General features: G+C 44.9%; 1 protein-coding gene across 4 annotated transcripts in view; it reads left to right on the top strand.

Moving 5' to 3' along the window:
* LOC308655020 (uncharacterized protein C4orf51) overlaps window positions 1-12,123 on the top strand; it is a gene marked incomplete at its 5' end in the record, with an annotated part of 43,000 nt that overhangs the window by 20,883 nt on the left and 9,994 nt on the right. For 3 of the 4 annotated variants that reach the window (XM_081304793.1, XM_081304790.1, XM_081304792.1), the window contains 3 exons: window positions 2,222-2,280; window positions 4,421-4,481; window positions 7,190-7,359. In XM_081304793.1, coding sequence (XP_081160919.1) covers window positions 2,222-2,280; window positions 4,421-4,481; window positions 7,190-7,206 — 137 coding nt within the window. In that variant the 3' untranslated portion in view covers window positions 7,207-7,359. Of the gene's footprint in view, window positions 1-2,221; window positions 2,281-4,420; window positions 4,482-7,189; window positions 7,360-9,107; window positions 9,189-12,123 lie in introns of those variants that run through there. The other variant, XM_081304791.1, reaches the window with a different exon arrangement.

The raw sequence follows: 12,123 nt of genomic DNA, 5'->3' as shown, positions 1-12,123 counted from the left end.
ACGAACAGACTATACAGAAAGTGAGAGACATTTCTAGCTCAGTTACAAAAATGACCAAGTTTGGCTAAAAGTTGGATCAGAATATGTAAATACATTATGCAATGTTCTGACATAAATTCTAATGTCTGGATTTTTAAAAGATATTTATTCCATAATGCGATCAAATGCCTCAAAATGGCTCTCTGTAAAACTTTAATATTATGGAGTCATATCAGTTACTAATTAATGATTATCTTGTATAATTCTTGAAGGAAGAATGATAAAAAAAAAAAAAAACTAGCTGAGCCTCTGGCAGGCCTATGGGATTTACAAACGTCTTACAGAGCTTTGAAAGGCTAAGAATTCACAGAGAATGGGGCAATCAGAGCTAATTGTGCAGATAAACTTCTTATCCATTTGCTGTGGATAAGTGTTTTTTTTTTCTTGAATTCAGCTAAATAATTGTCGAGCTCTTTGACTTTGGCTTAAGATACCTTTTTTTAAAAAAGTTGATCAGCACAAAACAACACAACTAAAATTCCTTTCTCTTGAATCATTCGTAATGGTCAGACCTTGTGATATTATGCCAAGCAAGGTTATGCTTAATAAAAATGCACTAGAAAACTAAACTTGATTAGTCATTAGAGAAATGTAAATTAAAAACACAAAAAGAGATAGTTCTCCACATCCATTATTGTTATGATCACAAAGACAGATAATCAAATGTTGGTAGAGTTTGATTGGACAAAGGGGAGGTTGGGGAGGGGTTATGAGGGTGGGAAAGACGGTGGAAATGAGATGGACATCATTATCCTAGGTACATGTATGACTGCATGAAGGGTGTGGCTCTACACTATGTACAACCAGAGAATTGAAATGTTGTGCTCCATTTGTGTAAGATGAATTGAAATGCATTCTGCTATAATGTATACTAAGTAGAACAAATTTTTAAAAATTAATAAATTTTTAAAACATGTTGGTAGAGGATACAGAGGAACTAGAAGCTTCATTCATTGCTGGAGGGAATGTAAAACAGTACAGCTGCTCTGAAAAACACCTTGGCAGTTTCTTTAAAAGTTAAACAGGGGCTGGGGTTGTGGCTTAGCAGCAGAGTGCAAGTCTAGCATCCTTTGTGAGGTGCTGGATTCAAGCCTCAGCACCACATAAAAATAAACTAATAAAATAAAGGTATTGTCCAACTACACAACATATATAGATAGATAGTTAAACTTAGGGCTGGGGCTGTAGCTCAGTTGGTAGAGTGCTTGCCCTGCATGAGGCCCTGGGTTCAATCCCCAGCAGAAAAGTTAAAAATAAATCTACCATAGGATCCAGCAATTCCATGCCTAGGATTTCTCCTGAGAGAAATGAAGATACAATGTCTATACAAGACTTGCACATGGACTGGGATGTAGCTCAGTGGTAGAAGTTGGCTTTGCCTGTGTTAGGCCCTGGGTTCCATCCCTAGCAACACACACACACACACACACACACACACACACACACACAGAAAAAGAAAAGGGGACACTTGCTATCTGACTTATTTGTAAATGCAATATTATTCAGTAATAAAAAAGAACAGAATATTTAAACAGCCACGAAATAGCTGAACATAAAAAAATATTATGCTAAGGAAAAGAAGCTGGACGTGAGAGGCCACGTAGTGTGGAATTCTATTTATAAGAAATGACCAATAAAGGCAAATCTGCAGAGAAGGAGAGTGGATTTGTGGTTTTCTGGAACTGGTTTAGGGAAGGGGATTAACCGTAAACAGGCATGAGAGACCCCATTGGGATGATGAAAATGCTCTAAAATTGGATTATGGTGATGGTTGCATGACTTGGTAAATTTACTGAAAATCACTGGACTGTATACTTCAAGAGGGTCAATTTTAAGGTGTGTAAGAAATACCTCAATAACATTGGTTATAAAAAATATATCTGTGCTCCTTGAGACCTTAAGAAAAAGTACAGCATGATTTTAGTTCTGATTTTAAGAATACAAACTATATATCACAGAACAATGCTCCAAGCATAAAAATGCACGTTCCAAATTCCAGAAGACTGAAGACAAGATAAGTTTCAGTCATGGTTTTGTCGTGCCTGACAGAATTACTTTTCTGTTAAATGCCAGAGGAAAACAAACGATGTGTGTACGTTGTTGTCATTAGACTCAGTTGGGAGTGTAAATTATCCTTTAACACTGGGTGTAATCCTGATTTCCCCTCTTCATTTGTATGCAGGACTATTCCCTAATATAACTGGGCCCTTGAAAAATTCGCTCAACGTCAAGCACAGAGTGGTAAGCCCAACATTCCTCATTGATCTCTTCATGTGGAGAACTTAAGCGATGGCACAATGTCCATCATTCATAAAAAAAAAAAAGGGGGGGGGTTGGCTTTTAAAAATGGATACTCATTCATCAAACATTGATTTCTAAAGTTTATCTCTGAGTGCTTCTTATGTGTATAGCTTTCTGTGAGACAATGGCCATAGAAAGATGCCATTATGGTTTGGATATGAGGTGTCCCCCAAAAGCTCCTGTTAATGGAGGAATAGTCAGAGGTAAAATGATTGGATTATAAGAGCTATAACATAATCGATCCATGGACCACCATGAGCTGAGCAGCTTCCCTCTGCTGGGCCCTTCTGCCATGGTGTTCTGCCTCACCTTGCATATGGAGGTGAGCAGAACACCATTGGACTCAACTCACCCTGAACTGAATCTCTGATCTTGTGAGCCCAAATAAATTTTCCCTCCTCTTAGTTGGTCTTGTTGGGTATCTTAGTCACAGCAACACAAAGGCTCACTAGCACAGTGGTGAAGTAATGATGCTTTCAGTGTCAGTCACCAACTTCCTCCTTTTCCACGCTGAGCATTAACCACAGGCAGTATAGTGTCAGTTCAGACCACAGCAGCCTTTCTCTGGTTGTGAACATTCAAATAACACAGAGATTATTATACATAGGAACAAAAGGAAAACTCACCTTTCCTCCTGCAGGGCTGATCACAATTCACACTGGAATGAATTTCCTTACTAGTTTCTCCATAGTTACGCACACATGAAGATAGACACACAGTATATCAGTGAGGTCGTACAAGGCATTGTCCTCTGTGATCTGCTTATATCCCTCAGTATTTTCCTGGACATCTTTCAGTATTAATAAGCAGAATTATTTGTCATTGTATATAATAGATGCATAGAATTCCATTGACATGATATATTATAATGTAAAAATATCCCATGTTACCAGACTTTTCAAATTTAAAATTATTAAAAAGTTATGATGACTAAAATTTGAAAATGTATTTTTGCAAGTGTAAACGAATACCTTTGGTATATACTCCCATGAGTGGAATTCTTGGGTCAGAAAACATATATATTTTTTTTATATTGGTAACTTGCCTCCCAGTAAATGAGCTTTATGCTCTAATATCGAGTTTGTTTTGTATATTTTAACACTTGCTTTAGAAATGATCTGTTTTCCAGTTTGATAGATGAAGATATTCCCATTTTCTTTTCATTTTATTTTATTTGGTGATTGGTGAGGCTGAACAACTTCTGTTTATTTAGTTTCACATCTTTTTCATGAATTATAGTTGACTTTCATTATTTGTGGTAGCTGTGTTTTATACAGTTGTCACAAACACTGAATTAACCAATACAGACTCACTGCTCCCAGGAGACTAGAAGGTTAGGTCACCATGAGCCTCCAGTCAACTGGTTAATACATAGCTTTGTGTTTGTGTGTGTTTCAGTTTAAAGACACTTTGCTTCATACTTGTCGTGACTTAACGTTGAACTTGTGGCCAAAACACTGTAAGAAAGCCAAATTAACACACCTCTTTTCTCTGTGGGCATGTCATCGTCTTCTTGAAAACAAATCAAATCACCAAAATTTTTTTTTAAAAGTGCAGACACTATGGCTGTAAATAGACTGCAGAGAGCAGGCTCGATTACAGTAGGACTGTTCCAACAAGGAGACCTTCCTTGTTCACCTTATTTGACCTCAGCTGGGAAGGTACATGTCAGGTGACTCAAATTTTTTGGCCACTCTGCCGGTCCACAGATAACCGCAAAAGTGCTAAGTATTAACCGTGGGGTTACACATAAATTTTAGCAAGTAGGTGAATTCATAAATATGGAATCTATGAATAATGAAGACAGCATATTTCCTTTGCCCATTTTTCTACTAGTGTTTTATATAAACCATTTACATGTTGAGAAAGTCTTTTGCCTAGCCTAGTTTATAAAGATTTCCCTCAGTTTTTGTCTTGCCGTTTTACTGTTATCATCTGTTATTACGGTGGCTTTGGACAGCAGTTATCAAGGTGCCTTTTGAATGGAGGGGGTGCGGGGTGGCAGTGAAGAAGGCATTTCATCAGATTTCTAGCACTGGGAAAGTCGTTGGTATTTATTCCTAACTCTTTCTTTTTATAGGCACACCAGGTTTGGGGTTTTGGTGATCTTTCTCGGGCACCTCCAAATTCCAGAAATATATGTAAGTCCCATTCTAATCTAGCATTTTGTATCTTTTGTCTTGATTTTAATCATGATCTTCATCTGATATTTTTATGCCTCCCACAGTCTAAGGCCATTCGAGGCCCTTTGCCTGTTGATTTCCTGCCTCTGTCACTCATCCTGTTGGTCCATTGTATGTCTCTTAACAATAAGGAAGACAGAATGAAGAAATGACAGGAGGGAGAGACCCAGCATAAACATTTGTCACTCAGCTAGGGGGGAAAAAAGCATAGATCTGCAGAGGATGGGGGCAGAGGAGGAGTGAGAATGTGAGGGTGTGGGATTATTGGTAAGAAAGTATTTTGGGACATCGATTTCATTTATTCCTCCTGCAGCCGACCGCTCACCACCCGCTCTAACACATTGGATGTCTCCTTACCCTAGGTGTGAAACCTAAAAAAGTTTACTTTGACATCCTGGAGCATTGCAATCGTGGAAGGAAAAACTTCCCAAAGACCGTAAGATTCTTTTCTCCTTGTCCTTCAGCAGTGGATCTCTGGGGAAAGTGGGCTTCTGGGTGTCTCCATGTGGCATTGAGAATGGTGGCACGTGCACCTGAAGCCAGTCTAATGCAGATCCTCTGGTGTGTAACCAGGGGAGAAGGGAGCTATTCTGATAAATAGGCAGTCTTCCCAAAGGTGCCACCAACAGTTCCTTTCATGGATCTTTCCAGTTGTTTAGGAAATAAGGCTCAAAGAGGCACTCAGGGATAGGAATTTCCATTGTATTGACCAAATTCTCATCAGCAGTATAAGGGAACTGTTGTATTCTGCCTCTTGTGATAAAGGCAGTAAGTTCTCCGATTTTCCTCTTGTGGGGAACCATCATGGGTGCCCAGGGACCTGGGCCTACCCTCCTCAAGTACCTGTCCTCCACCCAGTATCTGTTGCCCCTGCTCCCCCTGACAGGGTCCTTCCAACAGGGGCTCTGGCTTTCCTGATCACACTTTATCAAAGAGAGTGTTAAAACAAGATCCCTTTTATGTCTTAGAGTCCTGGCAGAGTCCTAGGGAATAAGCTGAAAGAAATAATAAAAAGCAGTTTCTGCACATGCCCTACTAACTTCATTTATCACAAAAGTTAACACTATTTTTATTATCCTATGATTTTTGTTAAGATTTCTCTTTAAATTGATTAAAAAAAAACCCTCAGACTCATCTTAATTATGTTTGCAATACCATGGGTCTTGAGAACTAATTATGTGTACTAGGGGAAAAAAAAATCTGACCTGCAAATAAAAAGGTATCCAACTACCATCTAACATTATCACAAGAACCAGCAAATATATAAATACACACACACACACACACACACACACACACACACACATATATATATATATATATATATATATATATATATATATATATATCTTTGAAACTGCTGGTCTATGAGCACCAGTGAGGAAATCTGATAAATTTGGCTGAAGGGACAGGGTTGGATGGCTCACCTTAGTTCCCAGACAACCAGTTTATTTTAATGGCAGGCTTCTATTCTGCTTTAGGACCAGGATACCTTCCCAGGGAGCATTTCAAGCACAGAAAGGCAGGACCTGTGCATGCTGTGTGTGTGTGTGTGGGGGGAGTTATTTGGGGTCATTTGAAGCTGGACAATCCATGAAGAGTCACATGGTGTGGGCACTCAGGGGCCAGCCCTCACTGTGGGGTTGGTGCCCACTTCTAGGGAGGACAGATGATTTCCTGAAAGTATATTTACTGCTAGATGGCCTCCTGGGATTTGCTTGGGATAATCATTAACGACTATTAAATAAATGAAACCTCTTGCTATATGCAGTTGTACAATGCCAAGCAATCCCATCGCCAGTCAGTGTCCCCTGCTGTTTTGGTGAACAGTTAGTTGTCTTCCTCTGCAACGTGCTTCCCTGACCCCTACCCTAAAGTAAATTCCTCATACTTGCAGTATCCTCTTTTAAGTCTATCATTCCTGACAAGTGAGTGACATTATACCCTGTTCTTGTTTTTGTGATGCAATAATAGGCTAAAAGGAGACACACACACACACACACACACACACACACATAATCTTAATTTGGGGAGCTTATTTAAGGGAAACCTGGGACATAGAATTTTGACTTTTTATTTATAAGACAGAGAAAAATCTTAATATTTTTAAATAGGTGCTAATATTTTGGGGTAGAGGGAACAAACATGGGATGTAAAACTGTACACATTCCTGGGTTAGCAACAAGTAGGGATTGAAGGAAAGTTCCAACCATCATTAGCAATATTCTTAACTTTCAAAAGTATCTTCTTAGTGCTTAGCATCTTTGGTAACTGTCCTCTAAATTATTCATATTTCTGGGTCCTGACTTGAAGAAGTTCATGATGTAAAATGGAAGATAGAGCGTTCACACTCAGAAATGTGGGCCTTAAGAAGTGGTGGTAGAGACACGGGGTGGGAGGGTGTTTAGGATGTAAAGCCAAAGAATGATTATAGAGCCTTTTCTTTTTTTCCTGCTTATTGATCTGGCCTTCCTGATTAGAGACACAGATATTTGAAATGAGAAGGTCAAAAAGGATGGAAGAAAATGCAGGGGTGGGAAACCCAACTCCTGCTCATGAATGATGTCTGGTTTGAAAGAAGCAATTTAATTCCCAATTCTGTGGGAAAAGTGACCTTTGCGGATGAGGATGAGCGAGTGTTGACAATAAGGCCATTTTTTCTCCAGCTTTACAAACAATGTGAATCTGAAAGCAAGATTTTTGGCTCCTCGGAAGACTCAGAAGGTGGTCAACACAGTGGTTATGGCCGGGGAAGGCTGCTGTCATTATTTGACTGACTTGGAAGATGAAGCCACAAAGCTGGAGGCCTGCAGTTTGGGTGACCAACGACTCTGAGGTACGAGGGGCCCTGCAGTATTTGGACGTTGGCAGGTGGGCTTGCTCGGACTCTTCCCTGGGCTTCCACTGCCCCCACCCCTCCTTGCTGTTGTCGTGTGTGTTTTAATTGGCTGGGGACAAAAGTTATCATTATAAATAAGTGCTAAATTTTCCTTTAAAATAAGTACCTGGAACCCAGATTCCTCTAGAACAACCATACAAATGGTGATGTGGCCCTGGCGGTTGGGGGTTATAGCGTCAAAGAGCCAGTCCCCTGCCTCTGGGAGCCCAGGAGGGGCACAGGGCCAAGAGAAAGGCTGCTTTGTATTCAGAGCATGGCACAGTAGAGTGGGCGCCTGCCACCGCCAGGTCTTCCTCGCGCCAGCCGCCACCAGGAGGCAAATGGACTCCGCCTGGGGCTCGGGAAGGGGCGACCCGGCCGCGGTAGACGCGGCTGTCGCCGCCTTTCACGCCTGACTCTCTCGGGAGCCCCAGGCCCGCAGCCCCGCCCACCTCCCGCCCCGTCGCGATCCTCCCCCGGCTGCGTCGGCCCCGGGCCCTACGTTCCTCCTTCTCCCTGCAGGGTCCTCCTCCTCCTCGGGCATCCACGGCCCCCGCTCCCCGGCCCCGCCCACGATCCCGGCCCCGCCCACGGTCCCCTGCCCCGCCCACGGTCCCCTGCCCCGCCCACGGTCCCCTGCCCCGCCCACGGTCCCCTGCCCCGCCCACGGTCCCCTGCCCCGCCCACAGACTTCCTCCTGCTGCAGCCCCACCCCGCTCCCCGGCCCCTGGCCCCGCCCACGGTCCCCGGCCTCGCCCACAGTCCTCCTCCTGCTGCAGCCCCACCCCACTCCCGGCCCCGCCCACGGCCCTCCTTCTCCCTGCAGGATCTTCCTCCTCTGCTGTCCAACTGCTCCAACTCCCCTGAGCCGCCCCGAGCCTCCTCCTTGCTGGATCCTCCTCCTCCTCCCGCAGGTCACCCTCCTCCCTCCGCTGTCCGCACGTGGCCCGCCAGTTTCTCCTGGGCTCTACGGTCCTTTCCCGCCCGTACGGAGCGCTCTGGAGGGAGGGACTAGGAGTGGCGGAGGCGGTGCTGGGACCCCCGGGCGCGGGAAGGGGCCAGCCGCCGCTGTCCGGGGCAGCTTGGGGCCCCCGCAGCTGCTGCCTTGAGGAGAGGCAGAGCAGGGTCTGGTTTTTGAAAGCGGCCACCTCCACCTTCCCCCTTTTCCTCCACGGCCCTCCCCCGCCGCCTGCTCCCATTCACTCCCATTTACTAAGATTTGCCCTGCAATTTATAATTGCTGTTGAATCGAAAAGATAATTAAAAGTCTCATCACCACCCCTAAACCCCTCTTAGTGATTATTTTTGTCCTTTAGCCCCAGGTTGGGCTAAATAACATTCCCTAGGAGCCATCTGGTCTGATTCCCGGGAACTTTTCATATGGTTTCCATTAAGCTCGCCAAAACCCTGCATTTGAAAATGCGCCCCTGGAGCAGCTCCGGAACCTCCAGGATTTCTGCCTTGGCCAGTCTGGTTGAGAATCTCAGCAGAGGGAGGCGAAGGCCTCTGCTTAAGTTCCAAGTTTAGTACCTAAGGATCCTGATCTGAGGCTGTAATGACTGTGCCTGCCTCAGGACTCTACGGAAATTTCGGTTCTCCATAGTAATGGTTATCATTCATTTGGCAGCATTTGTTTTCCATTGTATGAAAGACTTAGCTTGTTAGAATTGTTTTGATTCTAAAATTTAGTGTTAACGGTTTTACAGATGAATTTGCAGAAATAACCTGACCACAGAAATTCCGTGTGACCAGAAGCGTTGGTATGGCGGGGTCTGTACCTCCTTCCCATGCTTTTGCCCCATTCCTCTAACCCCCATAGGAAAAACAAATGTTATCTTGTGCAAAAATATTCTCTCACCCATGGACTAGGGTTTGTAGTCCAAGCAAAAAAAAGGCTGTAACAGGCAGGTTCATGGAATCAGAGTGCTAATCTCTGGAAAGTTCCTTTGAATTTATCAAAGATAAATCTTCGAGATTATGGAGGAGACTCAGAAAGTGGAGGGGCATAGAGAAGGTTGCATGGCTGTGTCAAGTACTAACTCTGAGTAATGCAGCGGAGTTTAGGATGTGGGTGGGGAGGAGACCCTGCCACCAAGTGCTCTCTCAAACACAGCAGAAAGGATTTGGGTCAAGGTGAATTCATTGGTGGCGGGCACTCCTTCACATCCTCTCTCTCTTCTGCCTGTCATCTGCGGTTTCCTCTGTCCTGCTTTGCCTGGCCTGTTTGGGGAGTTCTAGCCCTTTCTCCTCTCTTCCTAACCTAGGTTTCACTCTCTTCCTTTTTTTCACTTTGCTTTCCTCCCTATTCTCCTAACCGTTCCCCTCCCTGCCTTGACCGTGTGATTTTATTTGGGTTTTTAAAATGAAACCGGGTGCTACATAAAACAAAGGCAAAGTAATAACAAGGAAAGACTATCCAACGCCTAAGGAATGTGCTGAGTTTTATGACTCAGGCTGCCCTGGCAAAGAACTGGGACTGACATGGAGAGGTGGGTGGCACAGAGCACAGACCATACATGGCAGCCCTGGTCTCCCCAGATAGGATGGTCAAGGCATCCTGTGACTCACTTCTCGAAAACCAGAGACTCTTGTTCCTCCGTGTGTGACAAGACTTCCTGGAGGCTGGAGCCAAAAGGTCATCAACTTTTCCCTGTGGGGCCAGATCCCTTGGAGCAGGGGCCACTCTAGGGGAAGAGACAGGCAAAAGGCCATCTCTGGGAAAGAAGCAGGCTTGACGGACTTGGGCAAGGGCTTTGGTGCATTTGGGAGATGAATAACGTGTAAGCTGCAAAGTGACATGAAAATTAGCATGTATTGTATTGGAGACAATGGCTTGGGAGTTCCTGGTGGCAAGAATTGTTGAAGTGCCTGGAGGAGGGGAGTGGAGGAGTGCTCCCTAGCTCTGGGGGACCCAGGGGTGTTTGCTCTGTGCAGCAATGCAGGAAGCAGAGAAAGAACGCCTCAGAGCCTGGTGGGGCTTCTGGGGTGCCATTCCCAATGCCATAGGAGGGGCACCCGAGAGCTCAGGCACACATGCTCACATTCTGAGAATTCTTTTCAAATAAGCATAGGAATGGGGTGAGGTGTACATTTTTTTTCTGTTACTAAGAGACAGACAAGAGCACTAAGGAGAACGTGTCTCCTAGCAGGGGTGGTGGGAGGGGTCTGAATTGCTCTGGTGACAAGGATCTGTCTGTGCTCCCTTCATTACACAGGACAGGGTGGCACTAAGAGGACTCAGTCCTCCTTCTGGTGTCCGCCACCTCCGAGAAGGCTGTCACTTTTGGAAGGAGAATGAACCTTGACTGGCATAAATGAGATCTCCTCGTGTGGCAGCCTCATGGAACGGGGGCTTGTTTTTCCTTTCCTTCTTTTTTTTCTTTTCCTTTCCATGAAATACCCACCGGAAAGCTATGATGGCTAGTCTATAATTGCAGGAAAAGCTCTGCTTAACTTTTTCATGAAAGTCTATGTACCTGGAAAAACACAGTCTTTTAGGGCCCATGACTTCATAAATATTTATAGCGTGGACAGGCGTCACTCTGGTTCTGAGGGAGAATGGGCTCATTCAGGTTTATTTATGATGTGACACTTGGGTGAGTGACATCCGTCATCTGGGTCGGCCCTACACTCTGTTCCACTGAAGCATGTTTATGGAGTGATTAGGCCGGCAAATATTTGCTATATTTAGGCTCTCTCCTCTCCTAACCCCCTCTTAAGTCCCCAAACCAGCAAAAAGCCAAGTTTATGGTCTAGGGGAGATCTGAACCCTAATGACAAGGCACAGGGGCTTGAGCACATGCTGTGGAAGCACATGACAATCAGAAGGCAGTTAGAGTGGGAATGCGGACTTCTTAGAGCACTCTTATATGAAGATGGTTGTGTTGCCTGTGCTTAGCAGGTGAGGGCGTGAGGGGTTTTGACAGGTGACTAGCTCCGCCCTGAGCGATGAATGCAGATGGATGCTGATGGAACTTTTTCCTTTCAGGGAGTTTCTTTGCACAGTATCTGCCAAGTCTTGGTCGGGCTCTGTGACCTCATTAGGGTCAAGGTCTCTAGTGTCCTGAGGCTTTCCCCTCTCAGCCACACCTGGCCCTGGGCCGGGGGAAGCAGCTGTCCTTCATCAGCTGTGGAGGAGGGAGGGAGGGACTCCTCTGGCTTCCTGGTTTCACAGCTGCACATACCCTGGCTTGGGCATCGCAGCCTTCTCCAGACCCACTTCAGGACGCAGTCTTTGCCTCTGATCAGCTGGTCCACCTATTGTTTATCCCAGGAAGGGCTAGGTCTTGGCACAGGGGCATGAAGCGTGGCCAGCGTTTTATTTTTAGAGATAGGAAAATGTCTGCTTTTTGGCAAGTGCTCTTTTTCTGGCACACACCAGGGATGGTGTAAAAAAGCTCAAGTGAGAGATTCCCGGCCTTAAATTCATGGCATATGACATAGGCAACAGCACCACGGGTTTCTCAACAGAAGCCTTTGTGGAGCCTGAAATATTTCATCAGATGGCCTCCTGGGCAGAGCAGTGGCCCTCCTGCTACACGCTGGTGGCAAAAGTCCTCAAACCCCGTATCTTGGCAGCTGGTGAGTCTCTTTCAAGTGCATCAACTGGTCAGAAATATTGTTCTTACCTCCTTTCACCTCTTCACCTGTCAATCCATAATTCCAGTTCAACTTGGAAGGGAGAGCAGAAGACAGCCTTCTCCACTCCATGTTCATCACTCC

The sequence above is a fragment of the Spermophilus citellus genome, assembly GCF_964194105.1.
Source record: "Spermophilus citellus genome assembly, chromosome: 8".
NCBI lineage: Eukaryota > Metazoa > Chordata > Mammalia > Rodentia > Sciuridae > Spermophilus > Spermophilus citellus.
The sequence above is the reverse complement of the archived record's forward strand: the minus strand, read 5'-3'. Positions and strand labels throughout refer to the sequence as shown.